At 41.6% G+C, this 16,406-nt stretch overlaps 1 protein-coding gene across 1 annotated transcript in view; it reads left to right on the top strand.

Annotated features, from left to right (window-relative positions):
- The window catches only part of PAK5 (p21 (RAC1) activated kinase 5), a 316,275-nt gene that overhangs the window by 281,885 nt on the left and 17,984 nt on the right, over window positions 1-16,406 (top strand). The window contains exons 5-7 of the mRNA XM_008018243.3: window positions 3,155-3,646; window positions 6,488-6,621; window positions 12,314-12,440. Coding sequence (XP_008016434.2) covers window positions 3,155-3,646; window positions 6,488-6,621; window positions 12,314-12,440 — 753 coding nt within the window. The remainder of the gene's footprint in view (window positions 1-3,154; window positions 3,647-6,487; window positions 6,622-12,313; window positions 12,441-16,406) is intronic.

Genomic DNA, 16,406 nt, shown 5'->3' on the forward strand with positions numbered 1-16,406 from the left:
TTTCCTCCCTTGGCTCCAGGACACCTTGCTTCCTTAGTTTCCTTCCTATAGCACTGGTCACTCCTTCTCTGCTCCTTTCTGCAAGATCCCTCTGCTATTTCTGGTATCTAGACATTGGGGTCCTCAGACCATCTTCTACACATTCAGCATCATGACTTTTAATATGAACTAAGCACTGATGACTCTCAGATTCATGTCTTTAGCCTTAACTCTTCCCTGGACTTGGGGCATGTCTAAGTCTCCTAAGTGACACCTCCACTTGGATGTCTAATCACTCTCTCAAACTTAACATGGCTAAAAGAATTCTTGATTTTCTCTCATGTATTAACTATCAATATTGCTGCATAACAAATTATCCCAAAACTTCATGGCTTAAAACACACTGCTTCATGAAGCAAAAAATAGTGCTGTTCAACTATTTACCCCTAAACTTTAAATAGCAAACATTTACTATTTCACCGTTTCTGTAGGTCACAAATTGAGAGGGCTTAGCTGATTGGTTCTGTCTTGGAATCTCTCATGAGGTTGCAGTCAAGACATCAACCAGGGATACAGTCATCTGAAGGATCAACTGGACCTGGAGGATCCACCTCCAGAATAGCTCACATGACTGTTTGCTAGAAGGCCTCAATTTCTAGCTAGCTCTTAACAGGAGTCCTCAGTTTCTTGCTGCATGGACCTCTCTATTTTATTATTATTATTATTGAGACAGGGTTTCACTCTGTCACCCAGGCTGGAGCACAGTGGTACAATCATAGCTCACTTGCAGCCTTGATCTCCTGGGCTCAAGTGATCCTTCAGTTTAGCCTCTCAAAGCTCTGGGATTACAGGCATGAGCTGCTGCACCCAGTCCTTCCAAAGGATTCTTGAGTGTCCTCATGACATGGCAGCTGGTGAAAGCCAAAATAAATGATGTGAGTAAGAGACCAAAGGAGCTTGCCATCATCTCTGCCTTATTCTTTGATCACTCAGATTAATTTCAATGCAGTGTAGAAGAGGACTACATGGGAATATGAATGTCAGGAGGCACATGTCATTGAGAGCAATTTGGAAGCTAATTACCACACTCCACAAGCCTGTTGCTACCCCTGGATTCCTTATCTCCTTAAATACCCTGTTGCTCAGGCCAAAATCCTGATAGCCGTCTTTGACTCCTGTCTTTCAAGATCTCATCCAATCCTTCCGCAAATCCTGTCAGCTCCACCTTCAAATCTTGCCCGAGATTTCACCGTTTCTCACCCCATCTACAATAACTACCCTAATCTCAGCCCACATTAACTGTGATAAGCTGTTGGCATCCCTGTTTCCACTCTTACCACCAAAGTCTCTCCTCCGCAGCCAGAGAGAGTCAGACCGTGTCACTCCTGTCTGCTTAGCAATCCCCAGTGCTTCCTACCTCATTTGGAGCAAAAGCCAACATCCTTGCCAAGCTCTTCATGATCTGCCCCTGGCAGCTTCTTCGTCCATCTTCCTTAGCTGACACTCTCCACTATAGCTGAGCCTCTGCTGTTCCTCCAACACTAAGCCTGGGTCTGCCTCAGAATCCTGCATGTGCCACTCCCACTGCCCAAACCACCCCTCTTAGGAGAGGGATCTTGCTTTTTCCCTCACTCAGCCAGGCTTTTGCTCAAACGGAACACCCTCAGAGAGTCCTTCTGTGACTACCCTATCCAAATGGCATCTCATTACTTTCAACCCCCTCACTCTGCTTTATTTTTCTTTATATTATTCATTACTCCTGAACCACACGCTGTGTATTTATTGGTTTTCTTTATTATTATCTGTTTCCTTCTCTGGAACATAAACCCCAGGAGGGCAGAGATACTATTCATTTTGACTCTTGGTGGACCCTCCCCCATCACACCTAAAACAGTGCATAGCACATCACAGTTGCTCAAATATTAATTTTTGAAATAAATGAATGAATGTGCTGCATGGGAAGAATCAATTCATCTAGAATAGTATCATCCAATAGCCCTTTCTGCAATTAGGAAAATGTTTTATATGTGTACTGTGTGATGTGGTGACTACTGAGTTCTTAAAATGTGACTAGTGTGACTGCGAAACTGAATTTTTAATTTTTAATGGATTTTTGTTTACTTTAAATCGGCACACGTAGCTTGTAGCTACTATATTAGAGTAGATCTAGGTCCTTGGGGTGGATGGAAGGGGAGTAGGATAAGTTAACGCCATTCCATTTACACCCAGTAGAGTGACAGAGACTTTCTGGGGCACTGCATTAAGAAACAGCCTGAAGTCCAATCAACAAATCTTTTCTGAGTACCTTGTATGTATCCAGCACTGTGTTGCCATCAGGATCTTCCAAAACAGAGTGCATTGATGGATTAGCACTTTCTGCCCTGGGCAAGGAGCATACCACATGACAAGCTATGGTATCTTTACCATCCAGGCCTCAGCCATTCCAAGAGTGGCCAGAGCTCCTTCCTGATTCTTTCCAGGAAGTGACTGCTGGACCTACACATAGTATCATATACCAGTAATCCCCTCACTGGCTTCCCCACTCTCCTCCACAAAATCCCCTCATCCCACTCTTCCAAGTCAGAGTGGATGTTCTTTGCTGGGGTCTCTTTGGGGTCTAGCCTCATTTTCATTTCACACATACCCCTGCAAAGACTGGTCACTCTCAATTATATTTGTACTTATTTGGTGAGAACATTGCACATGTTCACCCTGTAGTTCACACCCTTAGCACAGGGAGCCATGTTTTCCCCTGTACCTACATCTGCTGTGTTATACATATGTTATACATAAATGTCCATACCAGCCTCTAGTATTTGAATTCAGCAGCATGGGAAAAGGCCTCCTACCCCGGAAGTATCTCCCCAAAATGCTAGCTGAAAACTAATGTCCTTTAATGAGGGATGAGATTTTTCATTCCTGAACAAGAAAATAAGGCTTATCAAGCAAGCACACGTTGGATAAGATACACGTGAACTAACCTCCTACTGTGGTGCACGTGTACCAGAGAAGGCCCTTCCCTAGGTGTGGCCGGTCCTGTTGGTGCCCCAGCCAGATCCTCTCATCTCTAACTGGTGATCCTCATTCTGCCAGCTGTTGGCCAGCTCACTCACCACCTGGCTGTGGCATTCAGATCTAGCATGTGAATATTCTCTATCTATGTCTGTCTTCCCAGGTGGATTATGATCGAGCACAGATGGTCCTCAGCCCTCCACTGTCAGGGTCTGACACCTACCCCAGGGGCCCTGCCAAACTACCTCAAAGTCAAAGCAAAGCGGGCTATTCCTCAAGCAGCCACCAGTATCCGTCTGGGTACCACAAAGCCACCTTGTACCACCACCCCTCCCTGCAGAGCAGTTCGCAGTACATCTCCACGGCTTCCTACCTGAGCTCCCTCAGCCTCTCATCCAGTACCTACCCGCCGCCCAGCTGGGGCTCCGCCTCCGACCAGCAGCCCTCCAGGGTGTCCCATGAACAGTTTCGGGCGGCCCTGCAGCTGGTGGTCAGCCCAGGAGACCCCAGGGAATACTTGGACAACTTCATCAAAATCGGGGAAGGCTCAACCGGCATCGTGTGCATCGCCACCGAGAAACACACAGGGAAACAAGTTGCAGTGAAGAAAATGGACCTCCGGAAGCAACAGAGACGGGAACTGCTTTTCAATGAGGTAAAGGGTGTGTTTGGGTCATCCTTTCTCTCCTTTGTAACATTTATTTTCCATTTCAAAAGTTATACACGTGCATTTTAGGACATTAGAAAAGCACTGAAAATATAAAGACAAAAATAGCGTCCCCTATAATATTTCCTTCTAGTCTTTTTTCTGTGCACATATATGGCTGTTACCTCTATGAAGTACTTCATGTGTGTCAGCCGCTGTACTAAGCATTAATCTAGTTTGATCCTCACAACAACTCTGTGAGACAGAAAGATGTTATCACCATTTTAACAAGGAAACCTGGACTCAGATAGGTGAAGAGACCGGCCCAGGGTCAAGCAGGTTGACTGCAGAACTAGGACCTGAATCTCTGTCTAGCAGACTCTAAATCTTACGCTACACTGTATCTGTGTGGATTTGCATATATTTTACACTATTATGATATCATAATATACCCTCCATAAACAATTTTTAAAACAGTAGACCAGGGTCAGTTTACCAATGGACTATTACTCTTTAGGAACTTTAAAATATTTTTCCTAACTATAAAAATAATGAATTCTTCCTGTAGAATATTTGGAAAGTAAAGAAAATATCCCACAAACATCCCAGTCAAGTAATAGCCTACATTAATATTTCAGTGTTTCCTTTCTATATTTTTCTATTTACAAATTTCTTTTGTTTGAGATAATTCTCTATATATGTAGTTTCATAACTTTCTAAATTTCAATTAATATTAACATGAATACTAATAAAATTAATATCAAATAAAATATATTGAGCTGTATTACTTATATTTATTACTGTAAAATAAATTTAATGACCATTGTAATGGCCTTATAATCTTCTATCATAGACATAGACATCTTCTATCATAGACATAAACTTTATATGTATGTGGTTTTGTGACTTTCTAAATTTCGCCTAATGTTAACATTAATACTAATAAAATTAATATTAAATAACATATATTGGCATACATTACTTATTTTTATTAATGTAAAACAAAATATATTAACATATTCTATTAGCTACATGTCAAAACACACTTTTAATAATCTTCTATCATATACATGTATGATATTTAAAACCAGTCTCTGATTTATACTGTTTCCAATTTGTCACTTTTATTATTTTGCAGTGAGTGTTGTTACACATAAGTCTTTGGCTTCATATCTGATAATTTCTTAGAGTCCTAGAAATAGGATGAACAGATCAAATGAGATGTAAATGTTTTTAGAGAAATGATATACAATGTTAATTTCCAGAAAGTTTGTACCAATCTAGACCCTCACTAATAGTACTGTTTTACCTTCACTAGCATCGTTGATACTGTCATGTTATCTCTGTTCATCTGCTAGACGTGAATAAACCTTACTGTTTTCATTAGCACTTTTATTACTAGTGTAGCTGAATTTAATTTTATGTGGTTATAGGCCATTTTTCTTTCTTCACTGAATCATATGTTCTGTATACAGTTTTCAATTAGGGTGCTAGCATTTGTTTTCTTGATGTGTAAGAGCTATTGATACGTTAAGGAATTAACCCTTCTCTGTATATTTGTTGTACTTTAACGTTTACCTTCCACTTTCTCATTTACCTTTTAAACTTATCACTTAAGAGCTCTAAAATAGGTGGGGAAACATGAGTAATTATGTTAGAAAACACATAAAGTATTTTGGAGTAATATTCTTTTAGTAATTTTATGAGAGCACTGAGGGGAAAGATAAGATTTTGTAGATGAAAGATCTAAGTCCTAAAGATGTCAAGTCAGGATATCAGTGTTAGATGTCAGTCTCCAGGAAAGCATGTACAATCCACATCTTCTAACTCCCAGAACAATCTATGGCTGCTTGACCTCTTCATCTTTCTGTTGTAAGCACTCCCATTTTCTGAGAAGTAAGGTGTTTGGTCCATAAACAGCCACTGTACAAATGCACTCAGCTGCAATTTCGAACTCTGTTTTTCATGGAGGCTCATGTGAAGCCCCCAGTGGCCTCCACACATCTCCAGCTCCCACAGGTGCTTATTTCTTACACATGCTCCAAATCTTACAGAGAGTTCCAGATGACTGGGCTTCAGCATCTTCCCAGTCCACCATTCCTGATTTCTGGAATTTATTTTCCAAACCATAATGCCAGAACACACAGAGCAATATGATGTAGATAAACAATTCTGTAATTTATTATTTAACACTAACTCTGAAAACTCGAGTGGAAACAGCCACAGGGCAGCAATTTCTGGAAGCTCTCTCCAGCAAGCAGGCTCCTTAGCCCGTTTAATGTCTATGCCATATTTATTTTTATCTTCAATATATATTCTTTGAATTCAGCCCAAATATCTCTCAGGTTCAACCCATATCTTCTTCTAAGGAGAAGTTAAGTTGGTCTTGTGTGGCTTCAGTTCTAATAGATAGTTTACTTCATTCACTTGTGGGACTCGTTCCCTCAATTACTACAAGTTGGTGACCCTTTGCTAGGATAACCAGCAGAGGACTGTGAACAGTGCATTCTAAAGGAGATCCTTAGGGATGTCTGATCATATCCCCACAAACTGTCAACCAAACTCCCTCTTGTGAATGCAAATCTTGCTTTAGTTCTACTTGTTTTCATTTCTCTCTCTGTGTCTCTCCAATGTCAGGGTGACCTGCCATTTTCTCTCAAATTTGCTACCTTGATTCCTTTTATTTCTACTAGTTACCCTTGATGCTTTTTGTCTATAATAGATTTCTGAATAAACTTCCCCACAGTCAGTACCTCTCAATCAGTTTACTTACAGTTGTAGGTGTGGCCACAAGAGAACAAAAAGCAACTTCATCTTCACAAGTCAAAAGTATCTTTCCCATTCCCCCAGGTCGTGATCATGCGGGATTACCACCATGACAATGTGGTTGACATGTACAACAGCTACCTTGTTGGCGATGAGCTCTGGGTGGTCATGGAGTTTCTAGAAGGTGGTGCCTTGACAGACATTGTGACTCACACCAGGTAAACTTCTTTATTATCCAGATAATTTGAGGTACTTCTTATGCTTCTCCAGGATAAAGCCTCAGTGACTACAAACTCTTCATAAATTGTGGGCACTTTGGAGTCAGGGAATATGACTACCCTTTCCCCCACATTCCCCAGAGGGCCCATTATGCTATCAGGCATATATAGTTCATTCATTCAGTTAACGTTCTCCCTGCCTTCAGAAGGGCATTAATACCCATTGATTTAAAATAATCAACCTGCTAAGAATGAAGCTTCAGTGACAAATAATAGAATTTCCTGTCGCTATATAGATTTAAAAGCTGAATTTCATTCTCCCAAGTTACCCTACCATTGCTGCATGCTAAGACCACCAAGAATACAGGGGAAGGAACGGACAGGGAGAGGATCACTTGAAGTTTTGTATCAAAATAATGAATGAACATGGCACACAGAAATTCTTCAATTGTGTTTTAAAATATTCTTGCAAGTAACAACGGCTAATTACCAGCCTATTGCTTCAGCACCTCCCTGATGTGCCAGTTCCAGGCATTTCATTAAGTATTTATTGAGCACCTTTTATGTGTCAGGCTCTTTTGTAAGTGCTAGAGATGCAGAAGATACAAATGTATATGCCTCAGATATATCCCCTCAGGGACATCACTGATGAGAAATACATTGTAAGACCTATATTGATGTATTTTGATGTATATTGACCTATATTGATGTATATTGACCTATATTGATGTATATTGATGAGAAATACATATATATGTATGTGTGTGTGTATATATACATATATGTGTGTGTATATATATCTCTCTTCCTAATTTTGCACAGGTATTACAATGTATTTCTCATATATATGTATATATATGTGTGTGTGTGTATATATTTATATATATATAGCATAGAAGGATACCTAAATGTCCCTATCAGAAAGAGTCAAGAAATATTTCTATTTAATATAAGGTGACATCTGAGATGGATTTTGAGAGACGAATAGGAGTTTACTAAGAAGGCAAGTAGGAGGAAAAGGGCACTGAAGACAGAGGAAAGAATATGTGCTAGGACAGTGCCTCTTCAATTTCGGTGTCCACATAAATCACTGTGGATCTTATCAAAATGCATATCCTGACTCAATAGAGAGGGGTGTAAGACTCTGCATTTATGGCAAACTTCCAGGCAATGGCAACGCTGCTGGTTCATGGACCATACTTGGAGAAGCAAGGTTCTGTGGAATAGACATACAAAATAGCATGTTACATTTGGGAAACTTTAACTTTGGTTTTGATGGTAAATAAAATGCTGAAAAGTTAAGAAAGGGTTGTCATGAGGAAGAGGTATTGAGTGTTAGCTGCTGTTATTGAAATGGTGCCTGAATCAAAAGTGGATCCAGGTATCTAATAGGTGGAAAGCAAGATAACGAGAAAGTACTGGGAAATTCTGTGAGGGATAGAACATGCTGCTTTTTCTCCACTAAAACGAGAGGTTTCGTGACTCTACAGTTCTCGGTCTGGAGTAGGCCATCTCAAAATGAAGTGTTGTGAGTGAAGACACTGAACATTTATCACCAACAACTCAGCTGGCAGACTCTTGTTGGTGTAGCAATAAGACATGCCCAACAAAAAAACACGTAAGATCATCTTAATTGGTAGAAACAAATATACTGGAAAGATCTAAGCCTAAGGCAAATATGATATACATTTTTTGCTTTTCGCATATAAAGCAAAAAATAAAAATATGTTCAGGGGAGAAGCTTATTTCTTGCCTTCTGGAGCTTCATGTAGCCACTCAGGTCTCCAGCTCTACCTTTGTCAAGGTTCCTTTCCATTCTTATTTTGTATGGGTGGAAACCACTCAAGAGAGTGTGTCCCTAAAATCCTCTGTCTTTTCTAATTTTCTCATCCAGGATTGTCAACTAATTTCCCTTTTAAAGACCCACTAATTCCAGAGACAAAACATTGTGTGTCAAGGAACACCATGAATATTTGGTATTCGAAATCTTTTTTTTTTAATTTTTTTTTTTTTTTTTTGAGATGGAGTCTCGCTCTGTTGCCCAGGCTGGAGTGCAGTGGCCGGATCTCAGCTCACTGCAAGCTCCGCCTCCCGGGTTCACGCCATTCTCCTGCCTCAGCCTCCAGAGCAGCTGGGACTACAGGCGCCTGCCACCACGCCCGGCTAATTTTTTTGTATTTTTAGTAGAGACGGGGTTTCACTGTGTTAGCCAGGATGGTCTCGATTTCCTGACCTGGTGATCCACCCGCCTCGGCCTTCCAAAGTGCTGGGATTACAGGCATAAACCTCCGCGCCCGGCAGGTATTTGAAATCTTAAACTGATAATTCAGAGTTTCTTATAGTAGATGCTGAATAACTGCTTTAATGAATGATGTATTGATCGGCTGATAAAACATGTAACCCCTTGCAACTCCAAGTGCTGTCTGAGGACCTGGGAGCTTGTTAGAAAAGCAGAATCTCAGGTCCTACCCCAGACCAACCAAATGAGAATCCATGCTCTAGCCAGATGCTCAGGTGTTTCTTATACATACTGAAGTGTTAGCACTAACCTAACATCTTGTTAAGTAAGATCCTTCTAACTTCCAGGAAACAAAGGGTTCCAGAAGGGAAACGAAAGTGCCAAGCACCATCCAGCTTTTTATATATTTATCATGTAACCATCACATATTTCTATGAGGCAGATGCTGATGTACCTGTCTGCCAGGTGATGAAGCTACAACTCAAAGAGGAAAATTATTCTTGGCCAGGCATGGTGGCTTATGCCTGAAATCTCAATACTTCGGGAGACCAAGGCAGGAGGATCACTTGAGGGCAGGAGTTCGAGACCAGCCTGGGCAACTTAGAGACCTTGTCTCTATAAAAAATTTAAAAAATTAGCCGGGTGTGGTGGCATGTCCCTGTAGCCCTAGCTACTCAAGAGGCTGAGACAGGAGGATCACTTGACCCAGAAGTTCAAGGCTGCAGTGAGCTATGATTGCGCCATTACACTCCTGCCTGGACAACAGAGAAAGGCTCTATCTCAAAATTTTTAAAGGTATCCTTCTCAAGACCACACATTTAATAACTGATACAGCCAGGATTTGAATTTGAAGTTACTCTAGAACCGAAGCATTTTTATTCCATGCCAAGCTTTTTTTCTATACAAAAGAAGTAGAAGTAGAAATACACCAGCCATTCTCCAGTTGGCAGTGTTAATTTCAAAGGCATTGGATTAGGAAGTATTTGTCACATGTTCCAGTCAAATGGGATATTTCTGTTAGTGACTAGGGGTTAGATTCAAGTAATTTTTGGTATAGTCGACCTGTAAACAATCTTTATACCTGCTTCAGGTAACTCAAATTTCATGGAATTCAAGAGAAAATAATTTTATTAAAGATGGTGGTTCTTGGTTCTGAATTAATTTGAAGGTATATGTGAGCTTGTCCCTGCTGCAGTTACTCTAAACCTCTGAGGAATGTGTTTTTCCACATGTGAAAGTGGTCATGTGAAAACCACTCAGGATAATGACCAACATACCACAGAACACAGAAGTTGTCAGTTTCCTCTGTTTCAGGCAAGAACATTTCTTCTCATCTGCCTTCATATGAGACTGGTGCTGTGGAATCCTCTTTTTTTTTTTTTTTTTTTTTTGAAACAGAGCCTCATTCTATTGCCCATGCTGGAATGCAGTGGTGTACTCTTGGCTCACTGCAACCTCCGCCTCCCAGGTTCAAGCAATTCTCATGTTTCAACCTCCCAAGTAGCTGGGATTACAAGCACGGGCCACCATGCCCAGCTAATTTTTTGTATATTTAGTAGAGACAGGGTTTTGTCATGTCGGCCAGGCTGGTCTTGAACTCCTGACCTCAGGCAATCCTCCCACCTCAGCCTCCCCAAGTGCTAGGATTGCAGGCATGAGCCACTGCACCTGGCCAAATCCTCCTTGAAGGGAAGGGTGTGTTTCTTCATACTCATCAACTTTATACCTTTGATATTCTCCTAATTGGCTACGTCTTTATACCTTACTTTTGAATCCCATCAGGATTTTCTAGCATCAACTAGACTGAAATGAAAATCCAAAGCCATTCATTTCCTTATTCTGCTGACCTTAGATTTACCTGCGGTTACTGGAGTTTTACAAAGTTGTCCTTAAATTTGGGCTCCGGTCATTTATATCCTCTGTCTCTCCTGGCAGCCTCCTCTGTTTGTATGATAGTTTGCTTTAGGACCTCTTTTACTTTTATTATTTAACATGGAATAGGGAGGAAGTTTTGCACATAGATGAGTTAGGCAGCTGCCTAAATGAGTCATTTTGAGGGCACTGAACAACCTGTGCCATCCAAATAATTCTCACCTAGATTCCTCAGTGGCTGAACTATTTCAGCCATTAGGAAAATCCATTCATTCGAGTGGTGAGGGCAGTGTGGGCAAATGGGAAAGTGGGAAAGCGTGGATTCTGGACTAAAAGAGAGGTGGGGTTTGAATCGTGACCTGGCTATCTCCTAGCTGTGCAACCTTAGGCAGTTACCTGACCTCCCCCTCCCCCTCTAAAACTGTGGAGAAGGAAAAACTTTCTCCACAGGAGTGTAGTCATGAGATACAGAAGGCCATAACCAATACTTCACTTCCTTTCTCATTCCCATGGTCCATTTATTAAAATACTATCCATTCACACTTAGTTATTAGTAACTTCCTAGGTCCAATTTCCTTTTGAGAGGAGGGACCTGAAGCGACAAAAACCTCTAGCTCCTTGGGGGAAGAAGAGAGAGGGTGAATAGGAAGTAGGGTAGGTCCCAGAGGGAGGATTAGAGATGCAAAGACCACTTTGCCTGAGCTCAGCCTTGAAAACTGTAGCTCTCCCCATTTCTAAGATGAAGAAAATGAGGCCCACAGAAGTTAAAGGATTTGCTTATGATCATTTAACAGCCACGCCTGAAATCTTCATCCACCTATTCAATGTGTTGTCTCTGTGGGACCTGGAGGCTTTTTCATGCCTATGGAATTATCTGTTAAGAGTTCATGGGGCCTGGCACAGTGGCTCCTGTCTGTAATCCTAGCACTTTGGGAGGCTGAGGCAGGCGGATCACCTGAGGTCAGGAGTAGTTCAAGACCAGGCTGGCCAACATGATGAAACCACATCTCTAAAAATACAAAACCCCATCTACTAAAAATACAAAAATTAGCCGGGCATGATGGTGGGCACCTGTAATCCCAGCTACTTGGGAGACTGAGGCAGGAGAATCTCTTGGACCCGGGAGGCAGAGGTTGCAGTGAGCTGAGATCGTGCCACTGCACTCTAGCCTGGGCGACAGAGCAAGACACCATCTCAAAAAAAAAAAAAAAAAAAGAAAGTCAAAAAGAAAGACTGCACTCCAGCCTGGGTGACAGAGCGAGACTCCATCTCAAAGAATAAACAAATAAATAAATAAATAAATAGAGTTCCTGGAAGTGCATTTGCATGAATGACCAAAAAGGTGACAAATAGTGATTTATTTCCTTTCACTTATATTTGGTCCCTGTCATATTCTCGGTGGCAAGTGCCTTTGTTCTGGGAGTCAGATTCCAAAGACTTCCTTCCCTTGTCTGCAGATTTTTCAGATATGGGCTGGAGCACGTGCACTGTTTCATTAAAGCACAAGGGAGCTGCCTCTCTTGAGCATTTCAAAGATGTTCTTAAACCTGTCTTGTTCCTTAAATGTTATTTCCTTTCCAGAATGAATGAAGAACAGATAGCTACTGTCTGTCTGTCAGTTCTGAGAGCTCTCTCCTACCTTCATAACCAAGGAGTGATTCACAGGGACATAAAAAGTGACTCCATTCTCCTGACAAGTGATGGCCGGGTAAGATGTTCATGTTTGGCCCCTTCATAGTTTCTTGTCACTCTATCTGTCATGGGCGTAATTTTTTAGAAACACTTTTTTATAACTCTAATTTTTCTGAGTCACAAGTCACCTACTTTTCTTCCCAGAAAGCTTGCAAAAAAGAAATTACCATCCCTTCCTCTGTGTTACCTTGTTAGTCAGAATTGCCTGACTTTGATGGATAATTTGCCTCCTTAACAATGAGTATAGGAAGCAATGGAAACTATGGCTATTTCTTTTCCTTTCTGCCACATCCGTTTTTGTTGGAGGAGAAGAGCTGACTCTTCTAGGGGTGCATCCAGTCTATTCACATGAATACATGTGTCCACAGTACCTTCCAGAGCCCCTGCAGGTAACAGATGATCAACTCCACTAGGGTAATTTGAGGATGGTGTAATAAAGGACAGTTTACAAAAACGTAGGCAGATATAGAAAAATCATAAGGAGGCCGGGCGCGGTGGCTCACGCCTGTAATCCCAGCACTTTGGGAGGCCGAGGCGGGCGGATCACAAGGTCAGGAGATCAAGACCACGGTGAAACCCCGTCTCTACTAAAAATACAAAAAATGAGCCGGGCGCGGTGGCGGGCGCCTGTAGTCCCAGCTACTCGGGAGGCTGAGGCAGGAGAATGGCGTGAACCCAGGAGGCGGAGCTTTCAGTGAGCCAGGATCGCGCCACTGCACTCCAGCTTGGGCGACAGAGCGAGACTCCGTCTCAAAAAAAAAAAAAGAAAAAAAGAAAAATCATAAGGAATAGTGTATGAGAATTAGTTCAGTACTTTAGAATGGAACATTACTCCTACTACCCCATGCCTGAAGCGATGAGGTGAGGTCCCGACTACTAGAATCTGGAAATGGAGATTGCTGTAGATTTCGGGGCTTCCTGACGGGAGCCCTGATCTTTGGTAGAAGCCAAACCAAGATGAACCTGCAGGATGAGAGCTGAGAGAATAAATCCTCCAACCTCAGTCTTCTTCCTTCTAGTTTCCTACTGATGCTCCCTATTGACTGAAATCGGCTAGGAGTCAAAATGCAGTCAATATAGGTTAGTTTCCTAAGACTTAGAGGACGGAGGAAAATGGATCCAGAAGGATAAACAGTGGATGTTTATCACACTGGCATACCTCAAGGCCCAGATTTCTGTATTTCACATCACCGCAACCTGCGCAAGGGATTCTGCTGAAACTCATCAGCCACCCCAGGGCAGAAAGCATGGAATATAACAGCCAAGGAAATAACCAGTTTACATTCCAAGGAAGGCTTAGTTAAATGGAAGAGTTTCAAAGCACAGCTCTATACCATTAGTCTCTTTTGAGTCCCGTGAAACTCCCACTGGAGGCAGTGGCCTTGGCGTGAATGAAGCCAACCATTCCTTTGATGTTCCTCTCTTTTACACCCAGCAACCCCTGCCATATGGAAAATGTTTATGTCATATCAGAAATTGCCCAGGAATGATCAGAGGGCAGCCAGAAGAAACTAACCAAGCACTTTGGCTTTTCTTTCTTGTTGTTTTAAAAAGATTGTAAATATTATTGTAGAAAATTTAGTAAACTCAAAAAAGTATAGAGGATAAAACAACGATCACTCCTAATCCCATTACCTATTTTTCCCATATTTCCATATACCTGTATATACAATTTACAAACTTGGGATTGTATTTAATGGGGAGTTTTAAGACTTGCTTTTCGCATTGCTCTAACCATTGCATTGCTTCTCTTAAGAAAGAGGGGTACAGTAGCATGTATCAGTCAGGTTTTGCTACATCCACTCAAAGTGACTTAAAACAATCACCATTTATTTGCTCACAAATCCGTAAGCCACCGTTTGGGCTGACTCTACTGGGACGACTCGTCTCTGCACCAGCTCATCTCTGCATCATGTGACATCAGCTGAGCTCTCTCTTACATTGTGATCAGCCTATGCTGATGGCCTTACTCATTTGCTTGGCAGTCAGCTGGCTCTCAGCAGGGACAGTGGAGGTAACAGGGCCAAGTATCACTCATCTCCCAGAGTCACCTGGAGTTATTCACATGGTACCTGTGGCAAAGTTCCCAAGGGCACCAAAAGAGGCAAACCCTGATGTGTAGGCCCTTTTAAATCTTCTGCTTATATTATATTTACTGAATATCCAAGACTAGACTCAAGGGGTGGGGATATAGACTCTCCCTCTTGATAGGAGAAGATGCAAAGTCACATTGCACAGGGATGTGGATACAGGGAGAAGACTGTGTATGCATTTTTTCTCAGTCTCCCATATGAGTGGGGCAGCTATGAGAAAAGATCAAGAATCCTCCCTGTCCAGACTCAGGAAAGCTCCTATGCAAGGCTCCACGGTGTCAGAATGCAATTTTCAAAGCATTAAAATGGTCTACCAGAGCAATTTCAAGCCAGACTTTCTTTCTTTGTTTCTAGAAATTTATGTTACAGGCTTCCTTGCTGTAAGAACATACCCAGTATCAAAATCCAGTATCAAAATGAGAGTAAGATAAGAAGTCATTGTTTAATCAACTTACTTAAAGATCACGCCTCCCGTCAATGTACAAGATTCTTAAATCATTCAGTTGTCATTCTCAAGAGCAGAACCTTTTTCTCGAACACCTCCTGCACCTTTGTCTCGAACACCTCCTGCACCTTTGTCTCGAATACCTCCAGCAAAGAGCTCATATAAATAGACACATTGTAGGTGCTTTTAGTCCTTATTGGTTTGTTCCCTCATTCATTTACTGAATATTTGCTGAATGTCTACTATGTCTAACAGACAGTTCTAAATCTTAGGGATGAACAAAGCAAAATCACTTCCTCTAGTAAGCTTATTTGTGGGCTGGGAATGTGATAATAAACAAATAGATAAATAAACAAACAAAATCCCCACAAAACAAGGGTTGATAAGTACTAAGTGTCCTAGGATTAATTTAGGCACAGTAAGGAGAATGGGGAGTGATGAGAGGGGTGGGGCTCTATTATGGAGGCTGATCAGAAGATCCCTCTGATGTGGTGGCATTACAGCAGACACATGGGGGACTGGACCCTGTGGCTGCCAGAAACAGGAGTATTCCAGACAAAGGAAGCAACAGCATGTTGAGTGGATCTTGTGCCTCTTGGCCATTTTGTCCAGAGTTTACCCATTCATGTTCAGAACAGTGCATCATATTGGGTCCAGTGGTTTCTCCAGTGTCTGTAGGAAAAGGAAACTTTTCTTTTAAAAGAGAGCAGAAATGGAGTATGGCTACTCCAAGAAAAGGCTGAGAGTACGTTTTTATACTAGTCTATTAGTGTACAACATTATATAGTAGAGAAGACCTTTTCAATTATCTATCGCTATTATAACGAAGCATCTCAACATTTAGAGTCTTAAGTCAACAGTCACTTTAGCATTGTTTCTTACAGATCAAGAGTTGGCTAAGCTCAGGAAAACAGTGCTGCTCTGACTTGTGGTTAGATAATGCCTGGGGCCAGAGTCATCTGGAAGTTATCCTCACTCACATGTCAGGTAGTCAGTCCAAGCAGGCCAGTGGGAGCTGTTACCAGAACACTTACAATGTGGCCTCCCCATGTGGCTTGAGCTTCCTCATGGCATGGCAGCTGGGTTCCAAGAGTGTGTCCCAAGAAAACGAGGTGGAAGTGCATGGCATTTTTATAACCTAGCCTCAGAATCATATGACATCACTTTCACCATGGTCACAAGCCCTTCCAGATTCAGCGAGGAGGAGTATAGAATCCTCCTCAGTGTGAGAAAAATTAAGTCATATTGTAAGAAGAGCTCATGGGATGGGCAAAATTATTGTTGGCATTTTTGGAAAATACTGTCTGCCACACAAGATTTATTAGGTTCTCTTCCTGTTTGGAGATGTTCAACATCATTAGCCTTTGAGAAATGCAAATTAAAACTACAATGAGCTATCACTGTACACATATAAGAATGACAAAATGAAAAATAGTGATAACAA

This window comes from Chlorocebus sabaeus, chromosome 2 (assembly GCF_047675955.1).
Source record: "Chlorocebus sabaeus isolate Y175 chromosome 2, mChlSab1.0.hap1, whole genome shotgun sequence".
Taxonomy (NCBI): domain Eukaryota; kingdom Metazoa; phylum Chordata; class Mammalia; order Primates; family Cercopithecidae; genus Chlorocebus; species Chlorocebus sabaeus.